Source organism: Hypanus sabinus, chromosome 16 (assembly GCF_030144855.1).
Source record: "Hypanus sabinus isolate sHypSab1 chromosome 16, sHypSab1.hap1, whole genome shotgun sequence".
Lineage (NCBI taxonomy): Eukaryota > Metazoa > Chordata > Chondrichthyes > Myliobatiformes > Dasyatidae > Hypanus > Hypanus sabinus.
In genome coordinates, this window is record NC_082721.1 from 49,434,185 (window position 1) to 49,453,501 (window position 19,317).

Consider the following 19,317-nt stretch of genomic DNA (forward strand, 5'->3'; position numbering starts at 1 on the left):
GGTATAAATGTGTGTTTCTCCGGTTGGCAGTCAGTGGTGAGTGGGGTGCCGCAGGGGTCGGTGCTGGGCCCGCAGCTGTTTACCATTTACATTGATGATTTGGAAGAGGGGACTGAGTGTAGCATAGCAAAATTTGCTGATGACACTAAACTGAATAGAAAAGCAAATTGTACAGAGGACATGGAGAGTATGCTGAGGGATATAGATAGGTTAAGTGAGTGGACCAAGGTCTGGCAGATGGAATAGTAATAGTCTCTCGAAGTCCAAGGAAGACGAATGTGTTGCGCAGTCAACATCTGTGGGCATGCATATGACTTCTGAGGCCGAAGTCTGAAGCGCAGATACGGTCGCAGATGGGGCAAGGGGCACCGCCTATTGGGGCAGGAGCAGACGCCTTCCTGTGTCTTCCTTGACTCGCTTTGAGGCGCGCATGTGCCAGTTGGCTTGGAAGTTGTTTGCTGCCTTGGATCATAGATTGCGCCACTTGGACCAATCAGCAGCAGTGTGTTCGAGATCGCAGGGCTGGAGTTTGGCCCACTTAAGGTTTGACTTGAGGTTGTCCTTGTACCTCTTCCTTGGGCGACCTTGGGCACGGTTGCCCCGCTCCAGTTCTCCTTAGAACAACTGACGTGGCATTCTGAGCTCCTCCATGCGGATCACATGGCCAGTCCATTTGAGCTGAGCCTTCAAAACCCTGGCTTCAATGCTTGTGGAATTGGCTTGGTCCAGGACTGTCAGGTTGGAGATACGGTCTTGCCAGCGGATTTGCATGATTGATCGCAGAGCGCGATTGTGGAATTGTTCAAGCTGTTTGAAATGTCTGTGATACAGTGTCCAGGTTTCACAGCCATATAGTAGCGATGAGACCACAACAGCATTGTAAACCTTCAGTTTAGCGGAGAGGCGAATGTCTTTGTGCTGCAGAACTTTGACCCGGAGCCTTCCAAGTGCCTGGTTTGCTTTCTGGATCCTTGACGTGATTTCTTTATCAAGGGCACCGTCGCTGGAGATGGTACTCCCCAGATATTTGAAGTTGTCAACTTTCTGTAGTTGTGTGTCATCGATGGTGATGCATGGCTGTGGCGGGGCGCTGTTAGGTGCAGACTGCAGGAGGACCTCTGTTTTACCGAGGCTGATTGTCAAGCTGAACAAATTAGGTGCAGCAGAGAATCTGCTGACCATTGTTTGTAGGTGGTCCTCTTGGTGCGCCATGAGTGCGCAGTCATCTGCAAAGAGGGCTTCTATGAACAGCTTTCGGAGGGTCTTTGTGTGTGCTGCAAAGTGACGTAGGTCAAAGAGTGACCTGTCCAGGTGGTATTTGATATAAATGCCCAAGTTTAGGTCTTTGATGACATGCATTAGTACTTGAGTGAAGAAAAGGTTGAAAAGTACTGGTGCCAGCACACAGCCCTGTTTAACGCCGTTGGAAATGTCAAATTTCTCGCTAGGTTCGTCAGCTGAGAGAATCTCTCCAGTCACGTTGTCATGGAAGAGGCGTATGATGTTGGTGAACTTTGGAGAGCAGCCAAGTTTCCCGAGGATGATCCACAGGGCTTCTCTGTTGACAGTATCAAACACTTTAGTCAGATCAATGAAGTTCATGTTCTGCTCCAGGCATTTCTCCTGCATTTGTCTAACAGTGAAGATCATATCCACAGTACTGCGTTTAGGCCGAAAACCACATTACGATTATGGGAGGTTTCCTTCAGATACTGTTGAAACAAGTTCAGATACTGTTGAAACAAGTCTATTGAGGATGATGCGAGCCAGGATTTTGCCAGCAATGGAAAGTAGGGAGATGCCCCGGTAGTTCCCACAGTCTGTGCGCGGACCTTTGTTTTTATATAGGGCGACTATTGCAGCATCCCAAAGGTTGGGTGGCATTACTTCCTCTTCCCAGATACTGACCAGGACATCCTGGAATGCCTCGAGCGACTGCTGGTTGAGGGCTTTGAACACTTGTGCGGGAATGCCATCCTTGCCTGGTGCTTTACCACAGCTCATCTGTTTGATGGCTGTGCTGACCTCGGTCAGGGAGGGGGGTTTGTTGAGGTGCTCATGGACTGGGCTCTGGGGAATCTGGTCGAGTACTGACTGGTCAACAGTGGACGGGTGGTTCAGGAACTGACTGAAGTGTTCTTTCCATCTGGTGTTGATGCCCTTTTTGTCCTTGATAAGTGAGGATCCATCTGCAGAAAGCAGAAGAGCTATGCTTGACTTTGAGGGACCAAAGACAGACTTGGTGGCTTGGTGTTGTTTGTGTCAGCATAGTGCTGAACCTCATCCGCCTTATTCCACCGTGTGTCGCACATTATATGGATTTCCCTTTGAGCGAGTGTCTGATAGGACTTGAATCTGTCCTTTGTGCAGGTGGAGTTTGGGTCATCCTGCCATTCTTTGAATGCCTTGTTCTTCTTGGTCAGTAGGTCATCGATGATGGTGCTATTCTCATTGAACCAATCTTGGTGGGTGCGCTTTCTGTGACCTAGGGTTGATTTTGCCGTTTCAGTTATAGCATTTTTGAAGTGGCTCCAATTCTGGATTGGGTTACCTGTGAGTGGCTGGTATGTTGATAGTTTCTGTTTAAGAGTATTTTGAAATTCGCATAGACACGGACGGTGCTGAAGTTTGGAGGTGTTAAAGGATGGCCGTACTGCCTTTGGACGCTTTTTGTGAGATTGAACGACGTGTAGCTTGAGGGTGGTGCGGAGGAGTCTGTGGTCCGTCCAACACTCTGCTCCTCACATGGCTCGTGTGATGACTACATCTCAGATGTCACGTTGACAGACAATGACATAATCGATCAGATGCCATTGTTTGGATCTAGGATGCAGCCATGTTGTCTTGAATTTGTTGGCCATTCTGAACACTGTGTTCATGATAGTGAGGCCATACTCTTCACATCTGCTGAGAAGCAGAAGGCTATTGCTGTTCATCTTCCTGACTCGTGTCTGCCGAGCACTCCACTCCACTGATCATGGTCTTGGCCGACTCGGGTATTAAAATCTCCCAGCAAGATCAACTTATCACTGGCCGGCACTGAGCGCAGGATGGAGTCAAGGTCGGCGTAAAATTGCTCTATGGTTTCAGTAGGGCTGGTCAGAGTGGGATCTTAGGCACTAATAATAGTTGCATGTCGATTTTGGCTGAGGGGCAGACGTAGCTTCATCAATCTTTCGCTGATGCCAAAAGGCAGGTCGGGGAGCTGTTTAATCAGGGTACTCCTTATCGCGAAGCCCACTCCGTGGATCCTGTCTTCGTTCTGCGCCTTTCCTCTCCAGAAGAAGTCATAGCCGCTGGCAAGATCAATGATGGATCCCTCATCTGCAACCCTGGTTTCGCTCAGTGCTGTGATGTCAATGTTGTAGCGAGCAAGTTCTTTACCAATGAGAACTGTTCTCCTTTCAGGTCTTGCAGTGTTTTCCTTATCCATTAAGGTGCAAACGTTCCATGCTCCAAGACAGAGAATCTTTTTCTTTTGATTTTGACCGCAATGATTGGGTGATCCGTCAGTCGCGATTAACTGGCCGAATGATCTAGGGCAGGCAATGTTTAGGCCACCTTTTCTAGGCCCCTCCCTGATTACAGGGTGGGCAGCGCTGTCCTAAAAAGGGCTGCCCAGTCACCCTGGATGCTGCGGGACCTCCCTACTGCCCTGGGTTCAGAGGAGAACGACCATCTGTCCAAGGGCCGCCTACGTGCAGGTTTGCAACTGCAACTCAGTGGTCACCTCCACCTGTTGGTTCGATGCTCTCCCATCGCCGGAGGGCTTCTGAAGAGAGAAGGAAGATGAAGATGCACAACGCAAGGACCTGTGCGTGAAAGATATTATAGTGAAAAAGCCTTAGCACGGAGATAGTCCCACTCTTTCGGCCTCGAAGTCAGGATCCACTGGCACAAAAATTGTTACACATAGTGGCCTCTTCGGCTGCAGGAGTTGCTGGAGAATAGATTGATGAAGTCCTCCCTATTGACTACCTACAGGACTCCAGCTCCAGATTTCTTCTCAGGGTTTACTCCCATAGCCTTTCCCATGATTGGGTGTGGCCGCAAGGCAGTGGAGGTTTTAAAATCAGAGTTTTCCTTCTCCTAGGTGGGCAGTCGACCAGGACTAACGAGCACCACCTGTCCCAAGCATCTGGTTTTGAGGCACCAGAGACCCACCTTTGCCTCTTCTCCCGTTGGTAGGAACAGTTCTGCCGCGTGAAGGCCGGGAGCTGGACTTGGTTGACAGAGGCTATTTGAGACGCAAGCCATGTGGAAGCACTTTATAGGTAGTGAGAGCTTATCCTCATTACCACCTCCCGCAGATGGAATACAAAGTTGGTAAATGCAAGATCATCCACTTTGAAAGGAATAATATAAGAGCAAATTATTATTTAATTGGTGAAAGATTGTAGCATGCTGCTGTGCAGATGGACTTGGGAATGCTTGTTCATGAATCGCAAAAAGTTGGCCTTCTTTGCTAGAGGGATTGAATTCAAGAGCAGGGAGGCCATGCTGCAACTATTCAGGGTACTGGTGAGGCCATACCTGGAGTACTGTGTGCAGTTCACTCCAAAATGCACTACTCCATAATGTACTGGTTAGGTACAGGAGTACATTCAGCTTGAGACTCATTCCACCGAGATGTAACACTGAGCGTCATAGGAAGTCATTCCTACCTGTGGCCATCAAACTTTACAACTCCTCCCTCGGAGTGTCAGACACCCTGATCCAATAGGCTGGTCCTAGACTTATTTCCATTTGGCATTTAACTTATTATTATTTAATTATTTATTGTTTTATATTGCTATATTTCTTCACTATTCTTGGTTGGTGCGGCTGTAACGAAACCCAATTTCCCTCGGGATCAATAAAGTATGTCTGTCTGTTCTAGTCTCCATACTTGAGGAAGGATATATTGACTTTGGAGGCAGTGCAGAGGAGGTTCACCAGACTGATTCCAGGGATGAAGGGGTTAACCTATGAGGAGAGCCTGGGACTATACTCACTGGAATTCAGGAGGGGATCTTATAGAAACATAAAAAATTTGAAAGGGATAAATAAGATAGAAGCAGGAAAGTTGTGTCTATTGGTAGGTGAGAAGATTTAGGATGGAGATGAGAAGGAACTGTTTTTCCCAGGGAGTGGTGAACCTGTGGAATTCTCTGCCCAGGGAAGCATTCTTCACTAAATATATTTAAGATATAGTTAAGATAGATTTTTACATAGTAGGGGAATTAAGGGTTATGGGGAAAAGGCAGGTAGAAGGAACTGAGTTTATGCTCCAGCCATGGTTCATAAGTTCAGCCATGATCTTATTGAATGGCAGGGCAGGCTTGATGGGCCGGATGGCCTACTCCTGCTCCTATTTCTTATGCTCTTATGTTCAATTTAATCCAGAACCTCCACTTCAACTCATCCTGTTTACTGTAATTTTGCTCTATCAACAGCCTCTCCTCACTTCACATTGTCTGTTAGTAAACCAGCTACCCTATCTTCCGCACTATTATCCACCTTTCCTATGATACTTCTTGCATTGAAATATAGCAGCAAGGACATTAGTCACACCATGCTCAACCTTTTGATTCCTAACTTTATTTGAGGTCTTATCAACATCTACCTCCACAACCTCTCCACTAACTGTTCTGGCACTCTGGTTCCCATCCCCCTGCAAATCTCGTATAAATCCCACTGTACAGCATTAACAAACCTTCCCACCAAGGTATTAGCGTCCCTTCTATACAGGTCCCACATTCCCTGGAAGATACAAAAATCTTATGCCCCCTCTCACCTTACACCAACTCCTTAGATAGAAGGATCAACCCCTTAAACTGGATTACTTTCCTAGTTCTGGCCTCACCAGCACATGGCACAGGTAGCAGTCCTGAGATCAGCATCCTGGAGGTCCTGCCCTTTAACTTAGCACCTAACTCATGAACTCCTATTCAGAACCTTGTCACTTGTCCTACCCATGTTATTGGTACATACATGGACCATGACTTCTAACTGTTCACCCTCGCACTTCAGAATGCTGAGGACTCAATCCGAGATATCCTGGACCCTGGCACCCAGGAGGCAACAAACCATCTGAGAATTCCCCTAACAAACAAATCCCCTATTACCACAGCGCGCCCCTTCCCTTCTGAATCAGAGGCAGACTCAGTGCCAGAGACTCGACCATTGTGATTCTCCTCTGTTAGGTCAATGCCCCTAACAATATCCAAACCTGTTGTTGAGGGGATGGCCACAGAGGTACTCTGCACTGGCTCCTTAATCACTTTCCCCTTCCTGACTATCACCCAGTTTCCTGTCTCCTGCACCTTGGGTGTAGTCACTTCTCTATATGTCCTATCTATCACCCCCTCAGCCTCCCAAATGATCCAGTTCATCCAGTTCCAGCTCCAACTGCTTAGTGTGGTTAAGCATCATTAACTGTCAAATAAATTAACTCGTAACTTATTTGATAAGAACTCTGAATTTATTGTTACCTCACTCCACTGACTTACTTATTTTCAGTGATCTCACTGTAATAGAGAGGAAATATAGTACTGTGATTATTATTTTAATGAGCAACTGTAGATCAACTTTGCTTTGGCAGTCACTCATGTGCCAGGTCCTGTCTTGTTAAATCACTTTCTTCTTGTCTTAAGGAGATTGTAACAAGTGATCATAATTCATAATCAAAGGTGGATGAATATTTTATGTACTACACCAAATTAATGCAGTGTAGCCTTATATGGAAATGTTAAATTCTACTGCAGCACACTTGTGCTCATTTACATAAATTATGTAATCACAGTCCAGCCAAACTGATGAACGAGACAAATGATCATTGGATTTAAAAAGTAAAAGATTTATGTCAGCACGAATTGAGTACATCAAGTAATTTCCATTTCAAAATCCATCAGGAATATTCAATGAGTGACGTAAATATCCTGTCAAATGAATGAATAGAAGTATAGTAATTGTACAATTGTGATGCCCCTATTCCATATTCCATGACTATCACAAAATTAGTCAGTAATTTAGATAACCCTACACATGGGTAGGGGAGTAAGGCTTGGAACATCATGACAGCACACTCTCATGGGTTGGATACATACCTGGTCATCTTTAGACTATTTGATTTTCAGCCTATATTGGTACCCTATTTTGCAGCATCTTTATTTCTAGATATTCAACCTCCTATACAGATCCCTCATATCTTGCTCTTTCATACACATAGACCTTTCATCATAGTCATATAGCACTGCAGAACAGAAACAGGCCCTTTGGCCCATCTAGTCTGTGCTGAACAGTTACTGTGCCTAGTTCTATGTGCCCGCTCTTGGACCGTAGACCTCTATACCCTCACATCCATGTACCTATCCTAATTTCTTTCAAGTGTTGCAATCAAACCCACATCCACCTCTTCCGCTGGCAGCTCATTACACATCCGCACCATTCTCTGAGTGAATAAGTTCCCACTCAGTTTCCCCTTAAACATTTCTCCATTCAACCTCACCCATGACCTCTAGTTCTAATATCACCCAACCTCAGTGGAAAAAGCATGCTTACATTTACCCTATATATGCACTTCATAATATTGTGTACCTCTAGCAAATCTCCCCCCATTCCCCTATGCCCCAGGGATTAAAGTCCTAACCTATTCAACCTTACCCTATAAATCAATCCTCAACTCTTGGCAACATCCTTGTCAATTTTCTCTGTACGCTTTCAATCTTATTGCATCTTTCCTGTAGGTGGGTGGCATACAGAATCTGAACGTAGCAATTCAACTCCAGTAGTCAATACTCTGATTTATGAAGGCCAATGTGCTGAAAGCTCTTTTTACGACCCTGTGTGCCTTTCAAATGCGACGTTAGCATTCATTTCAAGAGGACTAGAATATAAAAGAAAGGATGTAATGTTGAAACTTCATAAAGCATTTGCAAGGCCTCAACTGGAGTATTATGAGCAAGTTTAGGCCTCTTAGAAAGGATGAACTGAAACTGGAGACAGTTCAAAGGAGATTCACAAAAATGATTCCAGGGCTGAATGGCTTGTCATATAAAGAGCGTTTGATGGCTCTGGCCCTGTATTCACCGGAATTCATAAGAATAAAGGGTGACCTCATTGAAACCTATTGAATGGTGAAAGGCCTTGATAGAGTGATTGTAGAGAGGATGTTTCCTATGATGAGAGAGTCTAAGACCAGAGGACACAGCCCTAAAATAGAGATGCGTCCTTTTGGAACAGAGATGAGGTGGAATTTATTTAGCCAGAGAGTGGTGAATCTGTAAACTTCTTTGCTACAGGTAGCTGTAGAGGCTAAGTCTTTATGCATATTTAAGCAGAGGTTAAAGGATTCTAGATTGGTCAGGGCATGACAGAATATGGGAAGAAGTCAGGAGATTGGAGCTGAGAAGAAAACTGGATCTACCATGATGAAATAGCAAGCAGGCTAAATGGGCCAAATGGTCTAATTCTTCTCCTATATCTTATGGCCTTAACTGTCAGCAAATATTACTAAGAATTCCCAGTTTTTCAATACAACCTCATCTTAATAATAGAAATTCTACGCACTGCTAGATGTGAACTGAACCAACCATTAATTAATATAATGGCTAATAACAAAATCAAAATGGGAATACAGTACTGTAAACATGAAGAGTGTACATGTATTTTTCAGTTTTGTAAAAATATTATGAGTACACTAAGATCTGTCCGCTCATATTCATCCCCTTTCCTCTCATCTATTCTTGCACCCTTTCAATCCCTTCTTCCCCTGCCCCCACAACTATATTTGTGATTCCATCTAATCAAATGTGTAAATTTTATGTTGTTACATTCTTTTTGTAATACTAATAATTAAACAAGAATGCTTGTTTTAGTATGAAACAGTACAGGAAGTCCTGAAAGAGATGTGAATGGTGATACTTTCAACTTTATCTTCTGATGTTTGCTGTTCTGTATTATCAGCATTCAGTAATAGTCAGTCACTTTATAACAAAAAACTATTGAGCATCAGCTCACCTGGGCCCTTGGATGCTGCCAGTGCGAAAGGATCAGTACTCCCAAAAGGGTCAGTCTGAAATTAAAAGTAAACTTAATTAAAATGCTACATGATGTAAGTTTCTTTATGACACTGACCCAACTATCAATGCCAGAGCAACAAGATGCTGATTACCTTGAGGCAACTATGTAAATTAACTATGCCTCCTAAGTGTCTGATGTCATGTCCTGGGCCATCAGCCCAGCGGCAGCGAACCGCTTTAACACTTGAAAAAAAGTTGGAAATTATAAACAGCACGGCATCAGGTGAAGGTAACACAGCTCTGGGACGCTACTGCTGGGAACAGAATATTGCCTTTAAAGTTCTTTTGTTGCTTGACAATGCGTCAGCCCATCCTAAACATTCATCCTAAGCATTCATCCTAACACAACAGTGCGTTTCCTGCTGCCTAACACAACATCGCTGATTCAGCCACTCGACCCAGGTGTGCTCCACGTTCAAGGCATGTTTTTTTTAACAACGAACCATCTCTCAGATGCTGCAAGCAACAGATGATTTTGAAAATCCCGGGAGTTACCCAACGATGAGGGAATGGTGAAAGCCGGAACACTTGGCACAAATGGCGATGGACATGGACCCAAGTTTAGAACGAAGTCAGCATTTCAGTCGTTCCTTGCCGTTAACCCTTCTCCCCGACAAGCAAATTTATGCTGAAAAACAAAATGCTGCCAAGCAAACAACCCCCACCACTTTACTCAAACCGGTGTCATCTCCTGCTGCTGGGAGTTCTAAGAGTTCTGTGAGTCTTCCTTCACCCCTTGCTGTGCTTGATATGATCCCAACACCACAACAACCACTCATCTACTGGAGCGAACACAACTGTCACTGTTGGTGACAACTGTATACCCTAGTTTCTATGATTTATTACGTTGAATATTACCTTAAATTGATGAAATATAATATGAATGTTGCCTTGTGGTACTGCTTTTGTGCCATATTGGTATGAAAATGTGAATAAATTACAGATAAAACATATTTAGGAAGTCCCCTGGAGTGCATCCCTATTTTGTCCACTTAATTATTCACATTACGTGTTTTCACATTATGCGTTGACTGCGAGGAACATATCCCCCGCATATAACCAAGATATGGTGTATATAAAATTATGATGGGTATAGATAGAGTGCATGCAAGTAGGCTTTTTCCACCAAGGTTAGGGGAGAAAAAAACCCGAGGACTTGGGTTAAGGGTGAAGGGGGAAAAGTTTAAAGGGAACATGAGGGGGGGGCTTCTTCACAGAGAGTGGTGGGAGTGTGGAATGAGCTGCCAGATGAAGTGGTAAATGCGGGCTCACTTTTAACATTTAAGAAAAACTTGGACAGGTACATGGATGAGAGGTGTATGGAGGGATATGGCCCAGGTGCAGGTCAGTGGGACTAGGCAGAAAAATGGTTCGGCACAGCCAAGAAGAGCCAAAAGGCCTGTTTCTGTACTGTAATGTTCTATGGTTCTATCTCTTCAGAAAAGGCATTTCTCGGCTGGGATCTGCATCAACAGTTTCGGCTTTTCTTCAAGGATTGCTCATCGCTGGTTTGGGAAGTCTCTCCTCTCACTTACTTTATGAATCATATGGACTTATTAAACTACCACTTTATGACTGTGCTTGAATAAGCTCTGTTGAGAATTATCTCTAAGTTTGACTGTTTGATAACTATAGATGTATAACACTGTTAACTTCCATTAAGTTAGTCGTTTGTTTACTTTTCGATGTTCTTGAGTAGAGGTTAATAAATTTTGTTGTTCATTTATATAAACCCGACTCAATTTCATATCTATTGCTGTTGGTACATAACAAGAGAAAGGGCCCTAAAAAAGGGAAGGTAGTTTTCAATAACATAAGACAGCACTTTGCATTAGTAGACTGGGAGTGGCTGCAGGAGGAGAAAACAACATCCATAAGTGGGAGGTGTTCAAAAGTGAAATAGTAAAAGCTTTAAAGATAACATGTACTCACAGGGACAAAGATGACAAAAAAAAAGAAAGACACAGAAACAAAGATGGCAAGTTTAGGAAACCTACAATAGCAAAGGTTTTTGAAGAGCCAATCAGGAAAAAGAAGCAAGTATATTTCAGGAATAAGAAATTGGCATCAAGTAAATCCTTTGAGGTTAATAAGAGGATACAGGAGGAAGCAAGAAAAAAGTCTGGAAGGTATAAAGGGGCCATGATATGACCTTGACAAATATAATTAAGGAGAAATTCAAAAGCATTTTATAAATATATTAAAAGCAAGAGGGTATCTAAGAAAAGAATACAACCCTTCAGAGACCAAAAGGGTAATCTACATGTGGAGTAGGGAGAAGGATGTGGAAACATTAAGGAAGAATTCTGTTAATATTCTGGAGTACATCTGTATGAAGATGTACTGGCACACATTAGGGTGGATAAATCTTCAGGACTTATCAGGATCTATCCCAGGATGCCAAATGAAGCAGGGAGGATACAGCTGTAGATCTTATGGAGATTTTTGCATCCTTGTTAGCCTTAAACAGAGTACCAGGAAGCTGGAGGATAGCTAATGTTGCTCCCTTGTTCAAAAAGGGAAATAGGGGGAAGACTGGAAACTACAGGCATCAGATTAGATCAGGGAAGTTGTTGAAGATTCTGTGGAACAGTATTTATGTTCCACTTGAAAGACAAGGACTGATTAGGAGCTTTGTGCTGGGGAGATTACATCTCATAAATCTGAATGATCTGAAATTCAGAAAGTTGATTAAAGCAAGGAGATATACATGGTTTACACAGACTTTAGTAACCCTTTTGATAAGGTCCCTAAAAGTAAGTGGAGAAAGTTGAGGAACAAAGGATCCAAGGCATTTTGCTAAACTGGACCCAAAATTGACTTGGTAATAAATAGACAGAGGGTAACAGAGGATGGACATTTTTTCATGCTCTTACAATCAGCTTATGGAGTCTAAGTGTGCGTATGAAAAAGCAAGTGGGGACAGTCGGGTCTTTCAGCACTTTTGCAATCATTGGGTAATTAAGCACTTGGCATGGGCCAATAAAGAGATGTTGGAATGAGACAGTGTTAGAGTGGCTTGAGCTCAAGAGGCTGAAGAAAGGACGGGGGATGCTAAGGTAAGTTTCCGGTAAGTTTACTACTTTCTTTGTCTTTAGTACTTAGTGTAGTGAAAATGGGTCCAAGGTCAGTGACCTTCCGTCTCCCCGATAATTACATCTGCATGAAGTGCATTCAGCTGCAGCTCCTTACACATCATGTTAGGGAACTGAAGCTGCAAATGGATGACCTTCACCTTGTACAGGTGAATGAGAAGGTGACAGATAGGAGCTACAGGGAGATAGTCACACCTAAGTTGCAGGAGGGTGTAACTGGGTGACTGTCACCCAGAGGGAAAAGAAATAGGCAGATAGTGCAGAGTACCCCGTGGCCATGCCCCTCAGTAACAGGTATACAATTTTTGGATACTGTTGGGGAGGTCGACCTACCAGGTAAAAATGGCACTGACCACAGATCAGGCACTAAGCCTGGCTCAGAGATGCTGGAAGAGATTCCATGGACATGAAAGAGACATCTGAATGGTATGTTGCCTCCCAGGTGCCAGAGTCAGGAACATCTCAAATTAGATCCACAGCATTCTAAAGTGGGAGAGTGAGCAACCAGAAGTCATGGTACATTATTAGTACCAACAACATAGGTAGGGAAAGGGATGACATTCTGAAAAGATAATATAGGGAGGCCTACTGAGTTCCTTCAGCATTTTGTGTGTGGTGTTTGAAATTCCAGCATCCGCAGATTTTCTTGTGTTTGATATAGGGCGGTAAGCAGGAAATTGTAAAACATGACCTCAAGGGTAGTTACCTCTGGTTTGCTGCCCGTGGCACGCACTAGTGAGAGTAACAATAGGATAATCTGGAAGATGAATGTGTGATTGAAGGATTGCTGCAGGGGTCACAGACAGGGTGGGACATGTCCCAGGTTACTAAAGGAAGTGAGGGAAGAGGTTGCAGCGCCTTTGGCGATGATCTTTACATCATCATGGGACTTCACAATGGATGTGGTGTACATGGAACTTATTCAGGCTTATTCAGAAAGTCAGGAGGCATAGGATCCAAGGAAATTTGACTATGTGAATTCCGATTCAGCTTGCCTATAGAAGACATATGGACCTGTAGGTCAGTGACCAGTGGTGTTTCGCAGGGATCTGTTTTGAGACTCCTGCTCTTTATCTTTATCAATGACTTGGACGAAGAAGTAGAAGGATGGGTTAGTACATTTGCAGATGGCACAAAGACTGGTGGACTTATGGATTATGTAGAAACTTGTCCTAAGTTGCAACGGGATAGTGACAGGATGCATAGCTAGGCGGAGAAGTGGCAGATGGAGGTCAACCTGAAGTGTGAAATTATTCACTTTGTAATGACATATTTGAAGTCAGAATACAGGGTTCTTAACAGTGTAGACCCCAGAGGGAAGCTGGAGTTCACATCTCTAGATCCCTCAAAGTTGTTGCACAAGTTGATAAGGTAATTAAGAAGGTGTATGGTGTGTTAACCTGCATTAGCTAGAGGATTGAGCCACAAAGTATTGTTGCAGCTCCATAAAACCCTGGTTAGACCACACTTGGAATATTGTATTCAGTTCTGGTTGCTTCCTTATAGGAAGGATGTGAAAGCTTTAAAGAGGGTGCAGAGAATATTTACCAGGATGCTGCTGTGATTATAGAGCATGTCTTAAGATGTAAGGTTGAGCAAGCTACTGATTTTCTCATTGGAACTAAGGACGATGAGCTTGATAAAGATGTACAGGATGATATGAGATGTAGATCAAGTGGATAGTTAGACACTTTTTCTCAAGGCAGAAAGAGCTAACGCCAGGAGGCAAAATCTTAAACTGATTGCAAGAAAGTATAGAGTGGATACAAGAGGTAAGCATTTTATACAGCAAATGGTGTGTGCATGGAACACTTTCTGAGGGATGGTGGTAGAGGGAGATACGTTAGGGACATTTAAGAAACTGATGGTTGATAGAAAAATGGAAGGCAATGTAGGAGGAAAGGATGGGCAGTATTCTTCGTAGGAGTCTAGAATTAAAGGATACAATTTTAAGGTAAGGGGGAGATATTTAAAAATATGAGGGGTACAATTTTCACACAATGGGTAACGGTAATTTGGCATGAGCTGCCAAAAGAATGGGTTGAGACAGGTACAATTATAAAAAGGCCTTTCAATAGGTATTTGGAAAGAAAAGGCATACAAGAATACAAGCTTAATGAAGGCAAATGTGATTAACATAGACAGCCAAAACTCTTACATGTAGTAAATGTGATGAAAGAGTGCATATCTACTGTACAATTCTGAGAGAAAAACAGCTAAGACAAAATGTTAATCTATCAATTTAACATATCCAATCTCTAAGTATTCCTGCTGCTGATAAAATGCACCTGACCTGAAATATTAATCATATTTCACTCTCCACAAAGTCCAACCTGTTAAGAATTTCTAATATTCTATGTTTTCACTTAATTCCCAGCATCTGTAATTTTTTGCTTTTCATTCCTCTGCCCTTGCCTTTTTTTCCAAAATTCTTGAGTGCATTTCTATGTCCTAATTTTCCTCCTTCAAACTATAAACAGATTTGCATTTTATTAAGATGCATTATTTCTCATTCAAGGCCTGATGAGTCCCACTCTGTCATAACACCATTTAACTTAACTGAACTTGTTATCACAATTTTAATAGGACTCCCTTCCTGCAATTAAAGAGTGTGGCAATGGGAACCCACAAAGGTTCAAGCTTTGCCTGGTTCTTCAAGGGATATATGGAGGTACAGGTGTATAGCAGGTATTAAAATGCAAAAATATATATCAAAATAAATAGCCGGGATTCCTTTCCTCCGTTTGGGACACTGCTGTTTAATTGGGGCAGAAGACTGTTTCCCAACAGTTTCTAAATAACATCCATCATGCACACTTGTGTAGCCGTTAAGACACTACACCATGCTTAGAGCAAACAGTTTTTAAATAGCGTCAGTTGCACATGTTTGAGTTCAAAAAACAGTGAATGTTGTCACTGATCATTGGCAAGAAATAATTAATAAGATGATTCAAAATAATCTCGCTCACTGCAGTTTCAAGCATTCAGGCTTGGAGCTACCAGAAACAGCTGGGAATAAAAAATAAACAATTTCACTACTTCAAGATAAGAACAATGAAGAATTTGGAAATACTGACAATCATCCTGAATGTTACAATAATAATGTACAGGATGCAATCGTCAATAGCATTGTTTGCAGGCAGTCCATTATCTGCACTTGGCATCTGCAATGATTTTGTCCACTTGTAGTCTATCAAAAGAAAACGGCAGTATAAACTGGATGAATTCCTCAGTCGATAACTATTAGGAATATCCAGTTTTATAGTCCTGTAATAGTATTGGTAGTGATCTAATTTGTTCTGTATTTAACTTCTTACTCAGTTGAATGGTACTTCACCTTTCTTAAACCTTTTTAACTATTTCTATGAAACTGCAGCTAATTGGGCCAAAATACATTGGTCCTGATGGGAGACAATTGACTGGAAGCCATTGTCTATATATCAATCTCAATATTACCCAAAAATGTGCCATATTACAACAAATTAAATACAGGAGGGATGCAGGATCAGGTGATGTGTTGTAGCTGCATGATGTGGGAGCTGATGGACCCCATTGTGTTTCCTGTTGAACACACCTGCAGCAAGCATTGGTTTCTCAGGCAATTCAGGCTCAAAGTTGATGACCTGGAAGCAATTCGGCAGGCAGAGGATATATACATCCCAAAGAGGAAGATGTATTCTAAGGGTAAGACAACACAACCATAGCAAACAAGAGAAATCAAGGAAAACATAAAAGCCAAAGAGAGAGCATATAATAGAGCAAAAATGTGTGGTAAGTTAGACAATTGGGAAGTTTTTAAAAACCAACACAAATCAACTAAAAAAGTCAATAAGGTGGAATATGAAAGTCAGCTTGCCAATAATATTACAGAGGATACCAAAAGTTTCTTCAGATACACAGAGTGTAAAAGAGAGGCAAGAGTGGATATCAGACCACTGGAAAATGATACTGGAGGGGTAGTAATGGGGGACTGGGAAATGGTGGACAAAGCAGCAGTCTTCATGGTGGTAGACACTAGCAGTATGGTAGAAGTTCCAGGTGTCAGGGTGTATGAAGTGTGTGAAGTTACCATTATTAGAAACAAGATTCTTGGGAAGCGTAGGTCTGAAGGTAGATAAGTCACCTGGACCTGATGCTGCACACCCTGGCATTCTGAAGAGATTGTGAAGGCATTAATAATGATCTTTCACGAATCATTAAATTCTGGAATGGTTCCAAAAGACTGGAAAATTGCAAATGTCACTCCACTCTTCAAGAAGGGAGAGAGGCGGAAGAAAGACCAGTTAATCTGACCTCAGTGGTTGGGGAAATCTTGGGAGTCAGTGATTATGGATAAGGTCCCAAGATATTTGGAGACACACAATAAAATAGGCAGTTGTCAGTATGATTTTCTCAAAGGAATATCTTGCCTGACAAGGGGAATCAGAAACAAGAGAATCTGCAGATGCTGGAAATCCGAACAACGCACACAAAATGCTGGAGGAACTCAGCAGGCCAGACAGCTTCTAGAAAAAGAGTACAGTTGATGTTTCAGGCCAAAATCCTTTGGCAGGACTGGAGAAAAAAAAAGCTGATCACAGACGGGGAGCAGTGAGAGAGGTTTCACATAACTCCCATCGAAGGAAAGATTTAAACTTCTTCAGGGTAGCTATCCCTGGAAAAGACTTTGCAGTGTTGTAATCCAATCTCAAACAAGAGAAAATCTGTACATGCTGGATGTTGATGTTGTGTACTTGGATTTTCAGAAGGCCTTTGACAAGGTGCTTTGACAAGAGGCTGCTTAACAAGGTACAAGGCCATGGTATATGGGAAAGATTCTAGAGTGGATAAAGCAGTGGCGAATTGACAGGAGATAGAGTGGGAATAAAGGGAGCCTTTTCTGACAGGCTGCTGGTGACTAGCGGCATCCCACAGGGGTCTGTGTTGGGAAATAGAATCCAGTGCTGGGAAGTGTATGGTCATGCACTTTAGTGGAATAAATGAAAGGGTAGATGGTTTTCTAAATGGAGAAAAACTACAGGAAAAAAAATGGGCACACAAAGGGGCTTGGGAGCCCTTAGGTGGGATTCCCTAAAGGTTAATTTGCAGGTTGAGTCTATGGTAAGGAAGGCAAATCTGACATTAGCATTGCTTTCAAGAGGACCAGAATATAAAAGTAAGGATGTAATGTTGAGAATTTATAAAGCACTGTTGAGGCCTCAGTTAGAGTAATGTGAGCAGTTTTGGGCCCTTTATCTTAAAAACAATGTGCTAAAACTCAAGACGGTTCAAATGAGGTTCACAAAAATGATTTCAGGATTAAATGGGTTGTCATATGAAGAGTGTTTGATGGCTCTAGCCCTATATGGCTGCAAATGAGGCAGGTTTGGGGGGTGAGGGGGTGGTATCCAAGAGGTAGTGCTGGAGGAGACTCAGTCCTTTAGTTTGCCTAACACATCTGAAATTGTTGCTCCTTTTCAGGCTGAGAGTGGGGGCTTTAGAAAAGGTATCCAACCAAACCATGTTTCATGGATATATTCAATAGGGGGGAAGAGAAGAGAAATTTAGTGGTAATTAGCAAAATAGTCTAGTTAAAGGAAAAGACACAATTAACTGTCACAAGGATTAACAGGCACTAAGTCTATTTTCTCTGCCTGGTACATGGGTTTAGGGTATCTCAGCTGATCTGCAGAGAAATTTACTCTGGGAAGGGAAAGATCCAGTTGTCATAATCTATGTGGTTATCAGGAAGAACAAGGAAAGAGGTTCTACTGAGGGAATCTGAGCAGCTACAGACTAAATTTAAAATCACAGACAAAAATGTAGTGCTCCCAGGAATGTTACCTGAGCCACATGCAAATTTGCAAAGGGTTAATAAGATCAGAGACTTAAATGCAAGGCTTGAAGATTAGTGTGGGAGAATTTAGTTTGAATTTTTGGGAGATTAGCACCAATATTGGGAAAAGAGGGAGCTGTTCTGATGGAACAGCCTCCACCAGAACAATGTAGAGATTATGGCCCTGGCAAATCTCATAACTAAGGCTTTGAATGGGGCATTAAACTAAATAGCAGGGGGATAGGTTCAATAGCTTGGAAAAATATGGATAAAGTAAATGGGAAGGAGAGTGCAGGAAAGATTACCGCCATTTCCAGAATTAAAAAGAGACAATAGGTTCAGAGGTGGATAATAATTTAACTTCAGGCAACATGGATTCATTCGGGATGATGAACACATGCCTGAAGCTGTAAATATAAATAAAGTAGATGATCTTGCAGCACAATTAGAAATTGACAGGCAGGACGATGTGGGCATCACTGAGTCATAGCTGAAAAAAGATCACAGCTGGGCATTTAACATTCAAGGAGCCATTCAAAAGGACAGGCAAATAGGTAGAGGAGATAGGGTTAGTACAAAATAAAATAAAATCCTTGGAATCTATGTGGATCGAGTTAAGAAACTGCAAGGGTAATAAAATCCTGATGGGGAATTATACATATGCCTTCAAACAGTAGTGAGGATGTGGTGTACAAATTAGTCGAAGAACAAGGAAAGAGCTTCTACTGAGGGAATCTGAGCAGCTACAAACTAAACTTAAAATCACAAACAAAAATGTAGTGCTTCCAGGATTGTTACCTGAGCCACTTGGAAATTTGGCTTATTATTTGGCAAACTTGGTTTATTAATCAAAGATCCAGTGCATGTTCACCAAAATGAAGTTTTTGGGGCCAGGTTCAATGCAAAACTCATATTCCCTTAAGTACTGAACAGTAATATTTGGATGGAGTAGAAAGAGAAAGAGAGATAAACCATACTCTTTGTTGGGTGGGTGGAATCAGTCCAGGAGATGCAGCTCTAGAATTAGTATAAAGTGGTTCAACAATCAAGAGCAAACACGAGGAAATCTGCAGATGCTGGAAATTCAAACAACAACACACTCAAAATGCTGGTGGAACACAGCAGGCCAGGCAGCATCTATAGGGAGAAGCGCTGTTGACGTTTTGGGCTGAGACCCTTCATCCTGACAACAATCAAGAATTAGTTCTTCACTAAAGCTTTGTAAAAATCTGAAAAACAATCATCCAAACACCAAGGATGATGAAATCTTTCAAAATGTAATTGATTAACTTTTTAAGTAAGACTTCATATGGGAACAGCATTTCTGAGCTACAGAACCACACAC

The 19,317-nt window shown here is 42.5% G+C and overlaps 1 protein-coding gene across 7 annotated transcripts in view; it reads right to left on the reverse strand.

The window, feature by feature from the left end:
- Window positions 1-19,317, reverse strand: part of eps15l1a (epidermal growth factor receptor pathway substrate 15-like 1a) — a 495,582-nt gene that overhangs the window by 206,463 nt on the left and 269,802 nt on the right. For all 7 annotated transcript variants that reach the window (XM_059991699.1, XM_059991700.1, XM_059991698.1 and 4 more), the window contains one exon: window positions 9,001-9,055. In XM_059991699.1, the coding sequence (XP_059847682.1) occupies window positions 9,001-9,055 (55 nt within the window). The remainder of the gene's footprint in view (window positions 1-9,000; window positions 9,056-19,317) is intronic.